Source organism: Strongylocentrotus purpuratus, unplaced genomic scaffold (assembly GCF_000002235.5).
Source record: "Strongylocentrotus purpuratus isolate Spur 01 unplaced genomic scaffold, Spur_5.0 spur5_scaffold_9, whole genome shotgun sequence".
Classification (NCBI taxonomy): domain Eukaryota; kingdom Metazoa; phylum Echinodermata; class Echinoidea; order Camarodonta; family Strongylocentrotidae; genus Strongylocentrotus; species Strongylocentrotus purpuratus.
The window spans coordinates 21,733,988-21,747,426 of record NW_022145615.1 but is presented as its reverse complement, the minus strand read 5'-3'; the positions used below and the strand labels follow the sequence as shown (position 1 = coordinate 21,747,426).

The following is a 13,439-nucleotide window of genomic DNA, read 5'->3' as shown; positions in this document are numbered from 1 at the left end:
GAGAGATGGAAAGTGAAGATGTGATACCGTTGGTTATTAATGTGCATATTTTTTCTTCTTTTTAACCCATGGATGGCGCACACATTGAAGGTTGTGAAATATCATCGAGTCTGACAAAAGCTGATTAACACACACATTTTGATATTTTCCCATGTTTGATTTCATTTTCATTCCTTTTCATTCGTTAAGACACAGTCATGACACAATTAACATGATTCAAATTCAACAATCATTTATAATGTCTCGAGGAGTGTGGTAACGCTCATTTTTGAAGTGTCAAAGCTAATCCTATTCTACTATATCATTTGTACAATGTCCCCAATAACGAGACTAGACTATTCTGTAATTTGCCCCGTTTGGAAATAATAACTATCAACTTGTGTCAAATTTTTTAAACACTATTTGGTGCGTCCACAAAATAGCCACAATATAGACAAAAACATTTATCTTAAACATACATCATTCCGAAAAATTATTCCCCGAGACCCCGACTTTATATATTATGTAGAACTATACAAAAAAGCATCATTTACAGAAACTCTCGCCGTTGGAGAAGAACAGTCAAAAATTCTCTCAAAGAGGGATATCGAAATTCACATTCTCGAATATCACTCTGCATGTTAACATTATATTTCTGACATAACATTGTTTAAAAATCTTGCAACAAATTTCTCCGCAACTCAAAAATAATAATAACAAATCATAAGGAAGATATAAAAAGTAATTATATTCACATTTAACTGCGCTTCATTGAATCTACTTGACCGCTGCAATTGAAGGTACTGTATATCAGCGAAATATCTCCTACTTTGTTATTAATGATATAATTCTAGTCAAAATGTTATTAGCATTATGATAATTTATAGTATTTCTGCTCCACCGCTGCGACCTAGTATTTTCATTAACATTATGCATTGAGATGGCCCATGAAAAAATAAGAATCCCTTTTCCAACAAAAGATGTTCCTTATGCTGTGGTTATATACCTTAAAAAGAGTCGTCTTATTTACATATTTTTCGTCATGATCTGTTACATTCACCTTAGTCTAAAGACAAGGGCGTCAACATGCTCTCAAACGTAATGAGGGTGTGGAAGGGGGCTGCCCCCTCCCACGGAATGAAATTTTACAATTTTGGGGTGTTACAAAAAGGCATTTAATGCATTGTAGAGTTTTTTTTAATAAAACCCACACAAATTAATTGTGTTTGTGACTGTGTGGTGTGTGTTTGTGGGGGAGGGAGGCAAATGCTATGTTGTCTTTTTTTTTTGAAGTGGGGGGGGGGGGCAATTTCCCCATGCCCCCGCCTTTTGACGCCCCTGTCCAAAGACAAATAACGAATGATGTACGTCACAAGAAGAGTCATAGCCCTACATTTCAGCCATGATAAGAAACAATCAACGGGTATAAATCATAAACGGATATTCCCGAAAGTGATATCCTCAATTACATTCATACCGGTACTCTGTACATTACAGAATTAACGAATGCATTTCATAATCCGTATGCCAACGCACTCAAAATATGCCATTCACAGATACAATATTCGACCAGCGAAACATACAGTTTTCGGAAAACGGAGAACAGTAGTGTTAAATAGAATGATAACGAAGTACACAATACAATACTCAAAGATTGAAACATCTATCTAAAATATATTATTGTATCTAATAAAATTTGCCGCTACATGTCCTTGAAGATATAACTTACACAATCGTATCAATCCAATCTAAAGATTATGTATGAACTACTGTAGAATGGCAAGGTTCTCAATTTGATATCTTTTGTAAGTTAATCTTGAAACCTAGTTGAAGAAAATAAACGCTGTAGTAGTTTATTAACTCAATATTTGATCATTAAATTTAATTTGTTAGCTCTAACAATTTTTGATCTACTTTCTTATAAGTGTAACCATATTTCTTTTTTTCAAATTGACTTCTGCTATTATTGTGACTACTTGCGAGTTGCTAAAACAATAAAAAAACAAAATTAAATGGAATTTCTAAGTAAAATGCTATTTGATGTTTTTGTTCTATTTTTTAGTAATTTTCGGTAAATATGATATATATATATATAAAACAATGCAAATTGATAACAATCAATAATTACGAGAATCAAATTATTATTTGCTTTTGGTAGAAAATGCACACATTTAACAATACGTTTCTTTTTCAACAACGTGAAATCATCACATTTCTATTCTAACTAAATTCCAAGAGAGAGCAAATCCAGCTTCTATTTTATACTCGTAATTTTTATCTCAAACTTTCCGTTATAAAAAAGACAATGCGTTAATCAATAAGCGATATGTATACATTAATTTATGATACAATACTGAAAGATTGTATAATATATCAATAAAAGTTTACAAGATACACAAAGAAAGTCTTCAAATAAACTTATGATATCCACGTAAATAATTATTATGTCTAAAATCGTACCCCACGCATTTATGATTTTTAGATAACTACATTAAGACCTGCTCAGATTCATCACTTTGGAGTATGTTTGAAAGAAGAACATGAACAATACGTACATTTTTCCCTTTTAAAAATACTTTACTCAGCAAAATACACAATTGGTGAAAAGAAGCAATCTTGTTATAATAGCTAAAGTTATATATACATCTACCACTATATCCACTGAAAAGCAATAAACACCTTTTTATCAAGTTCGCCAAGCAGAAGGTATTTCAAATCACGTTTTTCAAAAGTATGGTTATTTCCCTCAAAGTTTCCCCGTAGTCTGATGTTTGTCTCATTTTTTTAAAGGCCAACGTAATATTTGAAATATCTTTGCCTTCCATATCATTAACAATCAATCGAGTCATAACCTCTCCTTGAAAAGGCTTCAATTCGTCGATCAGAGCTGTCTGGAAGACACTTTGTTGCTGACACAAAGGTATTCCTCGACGAAGACGTGAATGAGCTCGAGCTCGAGCATGAATGACATCGAACCATGTCCGCATGGCTCGAGACGATGATGTCCAGGGATTTACTCCCCAATGAAAGTGTGCAAACGTCTTTTTGGAAACCGTTGTAATGGTTGTCGAGCTCGTAAGTGTTGAACGTTTCAGATAGTTGTGGCGACAAATATTCAAGACTTAACGATTTCCCAATGTGCTCGGATGGGGTAAGCACGACAAAGTTCCGAACGACAAAATGATGCAATCTACCGCATCTGTGTAATTTTCGACAATGGCAAGTAGAGATCAAAAAGCGCGACAACTAACGGTTCTGCCTTTCATCATAAATCTCTTGTTCAGCATGGTAACCAGTATTTCCGAGTCTTCCCCCGACATCGTCCGACTAGGGGTGGTCGGAGAGGATGACGACGGTGGCGACGACCGTGAAGATGGTTAGGAAGACCATGGCGAAGCGGTCGATGACCATGGCCGCGAACTTCCAGTCATGGATCTCGTCGTCTTCCATGTCCTTGAGTTTGTAGCGTTCGGTCAGAAAACGGACCTCCCTTATGATTAGATCCAACTGCTGACGATAAAGAGTAACATAAAAATCAAGATAAAGATGGGCACTTCAGTTTTTAAGGTCATACATGCAATATGGATACGCCTTTGATGCCCTGTGTCCCAATGGTCATGTTGGTTCTATCTTTGGGAAGGGGCAACGTTACAAAACTCCGACAGGGAGGGGGGGGGGGTCACACCCCACCTCCTCTAGCAACGACCCTGCCAGCATATATTCCTTCTTAATATTGGGCGGTAATACGACCAATGGGATGCATTTTATAAAACCTATTTTTGTGTCCAATTTGTCTATATTCCTATCATGGTTAGAATTCGAGTGATGGGACTATTATGGCTAATTGCATTTTTCTTTCTATACAGTTCTTGGTCCTTTAGCTCGATTTTTGTTTTGAATTTACTGGAGATAAGGCATTTAGACCAATGTGACATAACTATATACTCGAATACTTTTAACAGAACTTTGTTTTTCCTGTTCGTGCGCAACTGATCATACCCATGTTTTGGAATTAAACAGATATTAACAATGAGAATATCTGTTATTTAACCGATGTTACAAAATCTTTAAAAAATATATAAGAAACCTCGAAACAATTTGCGTCGCCAATCAAACTGTTTATTAAAAAAGAACGTTTCCACATACAGAAATGGTGTCAGTACAGAAGAGTTTCTCTGTCAATAGTCCATCGCACTATGATCATGATGATAAATTAATCTAACTAGTGTTTAGTCCCCGAAGGAAGAAACATAATATACAAAGTGCAAATTGAAAAACAACATCATTGAATTTATAACATTATCATGAATTAACATAGAGGCCGAAGTTATACAAATAATCAACAAATCTCACAACTATTCTTCGTTTTCAAACTGTAAATAGAGAAAATTGCATATTGAAGACAAAATTCAGATAATATGCAATATGGTAGTGATTTCCATTTTAGAAGCGTATAGATGTAAATGCTATACATGGATGTAGGCTCTACTCAGAAACAGAATAATTATGTTCCTGTTGTAGAATATATTGGCATGAAAGAGACTAAAATATGAAAAAAAATAAGTGCAACAGGCAAAATAAGATAATTTGTGATAGTTATAGATAAATTTGTTCCATCGAGGAACTTCCAATGAAAGAGAAGGAGAGAGAAAAACACCTGCCAACTAGAAATCACATGCGGTTGATGCAACGCACGACATGGTAGTATGTGCTGAAAACAAACACCGCAAAAACACACGAGTTATAAATTAAAAGTAAAATTTTATAACACTGCCAATCAGATGCAATGCATTGGCGTGTCCATAATGGTTAACGGGAGGGGGGGGGGTGAGGTCGTTTAGGCAGCGCCGCTTTCTGTTCACCCATTGGGTTGTATTTTTTTCCTTAACCTTCAAACAGAGAACGGGAGGTGAACCCCCCCCCCTCCCCATTTCACCCCGACGATGGACACGCCTCTGCTATAAAAAGATAACAAGATTCTTGGACGCGCCAGTAATACTAATATAGGTGAAGAACTCTATAGGAACAAAATTTATCATTGTATAAATTATCGTACACCCGTGCAGCGAAAGAAACGTGCGTGGGTCACATTATACTCGTAAGATAATTGAACAATTAAGAGAAGAGTTTATTCATCTTTTCCCACAAATACTCGTTTTGCATAGCCTGCCTGCCACTCCATAAAAAGAAGCAGCAACCCTTTATTTACGAACCTCATTTACCAATTAATATGTCTGATATTTTGAAATGTATCCAATTCTCGCGCGTTTTTCTATTTCCGATTTGAGTTTTAAAACTAAGCTAATACGGGAAGTCACCAATTTTTCATTTTCGTGTGAAAACAGTATAAGACCTTATTCGACATCATATCATACAAATTGTGTTATTCGGTGTCATGTAAATATAGCAGAAACTTTAGAAATCCATTATGAACAGCCACTGGGGAATTTTCCCAGAAAAAAAAATCATCTATATTGGGATAACCTGGTGTACTGGTGCCGTACGATTATATCTTATTAGTGTGTTATAGATCAACCAATGAGAGGTAAGCTTTAATGCAGTAACCATGGCAACGAGTTTGAGATATGACTGGTAGAGAGGTCACTATACGTTCAATCATGGGCTTTTGATATGCCTAAAACACCTGAAAGAGGGTGAAAATAATAACTAAACAATCTGCGCAGCACCGGTTTTCAGACACCTGATTTGGAACGAAATTGAAGGCATGCAATATATCAAAGTTCACTGCGGTTCAGAATCTGTCGTGTAATTACATATTCAGCTGTACATAAATGGGTGCATTTTGGCCGAACATGACGAGTAAGGTCGGCTGTGAAGACCTTTTTTCACCTTCTTTCTTTAAACTGTGTTAAAGCTATCAGATGACTTGATGAAAATGCTCGGTATGAGTCAGGATACTCAGGAATAACCCGAGTCTTGGTATCCATAAGTATCAATTGGTATCAACTAAACTTTCATACAATCATTGCAATGATGGAAAGTCATTAAAGGTAACTAAAAGGGGAAAATGCACTGCACTCTCTTGTTCGATTATAAACGACATTGAAGAGTTTGTCGTAATCAAGGTTTTGAGGCTTGAAATATTCAAAACCTTTGCAAATCATGCATGCTGTACAAGAAATAGTGCCTTGCAGAGAACAAGAAAGAAATGGGTATGAAAGAGTGTCGCCATAATGTGTGCAAAGTGAGGTCAATGGGCAGTCGGAGAAAAATCCGCTTTTCAAAGACAATGAATGTCCCCCATTAACGAGACAAGTTCCGCATGAGTGAACAATTGTGACGATTAGGCAACGTCGCTCGCCGCAATCTTGCGTAGAATATTTTAGCATTGACATTTCCGATTTGAAATCTGTTTCGTAATTTAAAAAAATCTCCATAGAAAGTGGGCTATCATTTTTTGTCATCGACTTCTATAATTATCGGAGATATATTTCAGGGTAATATGAAACATAGCAGGGAATTTTTACATGACTTTAAAAAAAAAAATGAAATCGGACAAGACACTGCCATAGTGCAAAGCGGCTCAATGATCGCGCGTGTTCACTGATCAGTACGGAGCTTGTACCGTAAACGGAGGACATCCGATTGTCCTCAAAAAACGACCGTCTCGCAATGACTGATGGGGGAAAGTTGTCCTTACCTCACGTGAATTACCCTCTTTGCATGCTTTGTGATCCAGCATCATGGGCTCACTTTCCTCGTGGGCATAATTAGCGTACTTGATGCCTATCGTCTTTGCGTCATTTAAATACGTGCCCTGGAAAAATTATCAAATCAGAGAGAAGGACGAGTTTTTTTCAGTCATGTACGTGTGATTGTGATTAAAGTACATACTTTTAGGACTCTTTTTTGTCTTTGTGGTTGGAGTTATGTGCATGAACTTCAAGCAAAATTGGGTATGCTTTTTATTAAATCATGCTAAACGGTAGGATCACTCCTTTTAATGTTATTGTTGCAATCGTTTTGTATGAAGCATTGCAAAACATAAAACTTATCGATGAGATAAAGGAGCTTATTATGTACCGTTTTGTATAATTTTCTTGAGAATGTTACTGTTCATCTTCCATTCTATTTTCACAATATGAAAAATGAACATGATTTGTGTTCAAGGGGGCAACTAGTTTACAATAATTTGACGCTATCTCAATTTCATTTCTTTGCTATTAATGACAATACTAAAATGATCACACGTACATTTACGGAGGTGATTTGATAATTTTCCCCAAAAACTTGACCATATTACCTATCGTAATATAGCTAATTTTTTACAAGGGCAAAATCCTTATGGTTACAGGACATAAAAGTATTACAGTCTGGTTATGCTTGTATCGTCAACCCAAATAGTCATGCCAGTTAAGGAAAGTAGTAATCAAACGACATTCAAATATAGTCTTGAAGGGTGATTTGAAAATAGTGCATTACTCTGTTATACATCATCATTTAGTAATATCATTCCAAGTGATAGTACGTGCTTGACAGCATACTGTTGTTCTCTGGGGTATATCAGTTCCCCAGGAGAGAAAGAGTATTATAATTAAATTTCCAAACGTGCATAGATTTGTTTCTTGACCAAACTCTTTATCAAAAACATTACGAGAAAAACACTTCAAAAAACACCACCTGGGGGTGGGGGGGGGGTGTTATTATGGACCAAATCACTCTGTTAACAATTTACTCAAATGCTACATCCATAGAGATGATAAGAATGTTGCAAAGTAAAAATCAAACATCTTCTTAATGGCAGCATCGGGGGGGGGGGGGGCAGTCAACTCATATGTGAGAGACGGGTGGAGATTTGTGTTCCCTTTTTTGTTTCGTTATTGTTGTTGATTTAGTATAGGTGTAGAATATAAATAGGTCGACTACAGGTGACTTTGATTTGTCCTATTACCACCGTATAAGCATCTATTAAATGACGGATCAAGAATGATCATGATCAATTCCTTGCCCTAAACTTGTCTCTCCCTCCTAAAATCCTGGAACACCGATTGACATTATTAAGTTACCTAGGGGTATTGGTGGTATGGAGAAGTATATGCCATTCGTGATCTACTTTTCTATTTGAGCTTCCTTACTGGTGTCAGTGTCAACCTGATCAATGTAAATATCAGAACGAAAATCTCACACACTCCCACCCACGGACAACTATACTCCTGTAAAAGTACCATTAAGTAAAATAACGCCTCTATCGAGATTCTCCGGGAGTATTTGTCCGGACAAATGGTTGTTTCGGGGGTAGTTGTCCTCTGAAAATTATCTGATGGGATTGTCACGGCGGTAGTTGTCCTAGACTACAAAACAAAATCTAAAAATCCTATAGTATAACGAGGAAAAAGAAAAGAGTAGCACCCACCTGAGGGACCATCCCATTGGTGCCGACTTTCCGTTTGGGCGATCTGTCCATGAGCTGAATCTCTGTACTCGGACCGACGTGGCTGAAGACTGGAGGACCCATATCGTCACGAGAGGGCTTCGGCTGACACGGCGACCATTCCCTTCCGGGTCGCTTCATGTATAGTAACCATGGCAACCATTCTAGAAGCAGGCTGCGTTGCTATAGGAGGAGTGGATAGGGAAGGGGAGTGGATGGATATACTTTAGAAATACTGTGGGAAGAAAGCAGTGTGCCATCAGCAGATAAAGACGATCGCAAAGGCTTTCGAGACATGAACTCAAGGGCAAATTCAATACCCTATACGGTATATCCCATATGGTTCTAAATCACGTTCAGATTACGTAATGTGTTTGCGCAATAGTTTGCAAATTTACTATAAGATATGAACAAGGTTATCAAAATTGCCAAAGGTCTATTTTTCTCGAAAACCTTTGCTTTCGTGTTCATTGAAATTTGAATATTATTACCTCTATCAAACTATCGTAAATACAGCTGATATACTACTAATACTATTACTACTACTACTACTACTACTACTACTACTACTACTACTACTACTACTACTACTACTACTACAACAACAACAACAACAACTACTACTACTACTACTACTACTACTACTACTACTACTACAACAACAACAACTACTACTACTACTACTACTACTACTACTACTACTACTACTACTGCTATTACTATTACTAATACACGTACTACTACTACTACTTCTACTTTACACAATCCAAGGTTTGATTTTTTTCAACTGATATTACTACTTATATGTTAACACAAAACTCAGGAATCTAACAGTTGCAACATTTTTTGATAAATGTGTTGTTGTACATGACAACGATTGTTTTAATGGAAAAGACTTACACCAAAACACAACTCTAACTATTGACTTTGAACGAGACAGAACAGAAGATAATTCAATACCTCAAACGTTCTAGAACAACCTAAGGTATATAATCCTTAATTCGATACTTGTATTGTGTTCAGTTAGCTGAATAACAAAACAATAAACAACTTATATAACCACAGACACCACATATGGATTGATAATTATAAACGGATTTTTTTTTTCTTCACACAAATTCAAGCACAATTGGTTAGTATATATCATATAATGTCGGTGAAAATAATTTGGCAATTGGCAATGGAAAAAAGGAAAACCAGTCGACATACACCAAAATTACAAAGGTCAGTATAAAAGATTAGTCTGCAAAGCATCATGAAATGTGGACGAATGATTGTTAATTTAGGGATACATTGCGAAACACACCAAAAAGCAATGAAGATGATGAACCAAAATATTAGAATGATGTAAAAAGACATCCAATGATAATCAGCTTGAAGTACTTCACCGTTTTTATACATCATAACGGAGATGCATTCTATAAATATTACCTGTATTTACATGAACATTCTAAATAGTGCACTATTTTAGCAACCGCAGACTGAATTTCGATGGGAAAAGCTCAACGGAAGCAGAAATTCAAGACAAATATATATTATTCAACTTCATAATCATGATATACTATAGTGACTTCATTCAGCTCGTAGATGTAATGGTTAATAAGATATTAAAATTGCTAAATTTCATGACATATGAATCATACGAAACATCCAGGCAAGAAACTGTACAGTCCAAAGGAAAGGCATTATTGTGACAGCCAAGAAGAAGAAATGCATAAGATTAGCAGAATTTGTGTAAACGTAATGCCAAACATGTGTAAATAAGCGTGTTAGTGCAGCTTGTGTTGCGCGAGGTATCCCCGACATGGACTATCTAGACTTATTTTTCTTCTTCTTACCCATCTGCCCATGACGTGCGTTTCTGGGTGCCTGTAGTGCACGTTCAGAGTTAGAACCGTACTCACAACTGACATGGACACCATACATAGTACTGCGGTGAAGTACTTGGCTGCAAAGTCATGAAATTTAATTTTTTTTTCTCAATTAAAAAACAAATTTGATAAACAAATAAAATGAAATCAAGGGGGGAAAAAAAGAAAGAAAGAAAGAAAATGTTATGGTGATGAAGATGTGATGATGAAAATCATAGAATGATGCAATGCAGTGTATAGTGGATGCAAAGGGAATTAATGAAGGGCTGTCCGATGCAGAAGGAATTCAAGCGAAGTTTTGAAAGAATTCATTCAAGAAACAAGCGAATCTTTCTCTCCAACTTTGCTCAAGAGTCATTCTTTTATAATTTCTTAATACCCTGACGATCATTTTGGATGTTCTTTTTTTTTGAAAAAAAAAGGGGGGGGGTCGAGGGATTACAGTGCAAACGGGCCTTGTGAGTGATTCGAGGTAAATTTCACGAGATTCCTTCGAGCAAAGTTGAAAAGGGAGATTCGCGTCCCGTTCAGACGACGATGGCGGGTTAGTAATGTGAGCAGGCGGGTTAATTAGGTCATGATGGGTGTTTACATCTCGAACTCTCTTCTTTTTTCCTTCTTATATTTCCAGTTTCTTACCCAGGACGCCATAACATGAGAGTTGGGATGCCGGTAGTGAATGTTGAGGGTTATTACTGTAAACACGACCGATACAGCCACCATCATCAGGACACAGTCGAAATATTTGGCTATAGTTGGTGTGGAAGCGACAGAACGATATATCAGAATAAAAGGGTGTTCCATAAGAACTCGTAGATCATGTAAAGATTGTGACTATACGGTAAGAATGCCCGATCAACAACAAGTTCGCTAACAAATGAATTTCGTAATGAAATATCATTCTACGAATGCGTCCATACAGAGATTTTCCCCGCGATGTAAGCTTTGAATGAAATGCATTCGTTGTGCTTAGTCGATGAGTTAACGCTGTCAGTACAGTAGAGATGTCACACCGTGTTTCTCAGCACGATGAGAAATCTTGCCCCGGAGCTTTCCATATGCTATAAATGGTTCTAGGACACCTACCCCCTGGACATCCACCCCCGGATAACCACCCCCAGTCAACTACACACTAGGATAACTACCCCCTAGGGCAACCACCCTCTAGGACGACAACCTCCCGGGACAACTACCCCCCAGACAACTACCCTCGGACAACTACCCCCTAGGACAACTACCCCAGGACAACTACCCCCGGACAACTACCTCTAGAACAACTACCCCCATGACAACTACCACCCAGACAACTACCGCCTAGGATAGTTGTCCTGGGGGTATACGTACTAGAGGATGATTGTCGTAGGGGTAGTTGTCTGGGGGTAGTTGTCCAGGGAGTAGTTGTCCTGGGGGGGGGGGGTTGTCCTAGGGGGTAGTTGTCTGGGGTAGTTGTCCTGGGTGGGGGCACTCGTCCTAGAAGGTGGTTGCCCTAAGGGGTGGATGTCCAGGGTGTAGGTGTCCGGATACTGCTATAAATATTTCAGCTTGCTAAGAAACCCCCAGGTATGATAAATCGCACTGTAATATCACCGTATGAACAGCGAATTCAGATGGAATTATGCTGTCCATGCGGTATGAGCTATGTTTGCTTGCTGCATTTAAGATCTCGTTTCTATGACAGCGCAACCCTATCGAGTGAGGCCAACCAAATCAGGAGAATAAAAACTCGTATGAACGCATTCCGTTGCAAAGCCGTCCTCAACACAAAACAAATACGTGTAGAAAGAGTGCAAGTCTTTAAACTGAAGTATAGTTAGTGTCAGAAAACAAGACGGCTCAGAATGGGGATCTGCAACATAAAAATAAGAGAAGCCTGGAGGAAGAGCTAAAAGGTCAAGTGAATAAGATGAAATGTTAGAAAATAACCAACAATTAAATTTATTGGAACATTAAATTCATTCTGCAAGAACATGCATGATGTTATGCGTCATGAAATGTCAATAGGGTAGATATTTGATCTTGTCATTAAACCATACAGGAATCATATTTCATGGCAGAATTTGGTTTGCAAATCGATTATTCACATCATTTACTTCATTGGAAAAATAATATAGCTACTTAAGTAAGCATGTAATTGCGTTGTCAAGAAATATATTTCTTCTAAATCAATCAAAGGGATACAAAAACTCCAAACTAATCCAACTACCCCCATGACAACTACCACCCAGACAACTACCGCCTAGGATAGTTGTCCTGGGGGTATACGTACTAGAGGATGATTGTCGTAGGGGTAGTTGTCTGGGGGTAGTTGTCCAGGGAGTAGTTGTCCTGGGGGGGGGGGTTGTCCTAGGGGGTAGTTGTCTGGGGTAGTTGTCCTGGGTGGGGGCACTCGTCCTAGAAGGTGGTTGCCCTAAGGGGTGGATGTCCAGGGTGTAGGTGTCCGGATACTGCTATAAATATTTCAGCTTGCTAAGAAACCCCCAGGTATGATAAATCGCACTGTAATATCACCGTATGAACAGCGAATTCAGATGGAATTATGCTGTCCATGCGGTATGAGCTATGTTTGCTTGCTGCATTGAAGATCTCGTTTCTATGACAGCGCAACCCTATCGAGTGAGGCCAACCAAATCAGGAGAATAAAAACTCGTATGAACGCATTCCATTGCAAAGCCGTCCTCAACACAAAACAAATACGTGTAGAAAGAGTGCAAGTCTTTAAACTGGAGTATAGTTAGTGTCAGGAAACAAGACGGCTCAGAATGGGGATCTGCAACATAAAAATAAGAGAAGCCTGGAGGAAGAGCTAAAAGGTCAAGTGAATAAGATGAAATGTTAGAAAATAACCAACAATTAAATTTATTGGAACATTAAATTCATTCTGCAAGAACATGCATGATGTTATGCGTCATGAAATGTCAATAGGGTAGATATTTGATCTTGTCATTAAACCATACAGGAATCATATTTCATGGCAGAACTTGGTTTGCAAATCGATTATTTACATCATTAACTTCATTGAAAAAATAATAAAGCTACTTAAGTAAGCATGTAATTGCGTTGTCAAGAAATATATTTCTTCTAAATCAATCAAAGGGATACAAAAACTCCAACTTTTACTAGTCCCACTCCTTCTAATCGATGTCTTGTAAACAGTTTTTGCATATTACATCCCAAGATTCTTTACCTTCGACTATCAA

At 37.6% G+C, this 13,439-nt stretch overlaps 1 protein-coding gene across 3 annotated transcripts in view; it reads right to left on the bottom strand.

The window, feature by feature from the left end:
• Positions 1 to 2,535: 2,535 nt before the first annotated feature.
• Positions 2,536 to 13,439, bottom strand: part of LOC764011 (neuronal acetylcholine receptor subunit alpha-7) — a 28,704-nt gene continuing 17,800 nt past the window's right edge. The window contains exons 7-10 of one of the 3 annotated variants that reach the window (XM_011675847.2): positions 10,882 to 10,991; positions 8,354 to 8,554; positions 6,641 to 6,757; positions 2,536 to 3,486 (exon numbers count right to left, since the gene is read on the bottom strand). In XM_011675847.2, the coding sequence (XP_011674149.1) occupies positions 3,307 to 3,486; positions 6,641 to 6,757; positions 8,354 to 8,554; positions 10,882 to 10,991 (608 nt within the window). In that variant the 3' untranslated portion in view covers positions 2,536 to 3,306. Of the gene's footprint in view, positions 3,490 to 6,640; positions 6,758 to 8,353; positions 8,555 to 10,881; positions 10,992 to 13,439 lie in introns of all 3 variants that reach the window. The other 2 variants (XM_011675848.2, XM_011675849.2) reach the window with 2 other exon arrangements.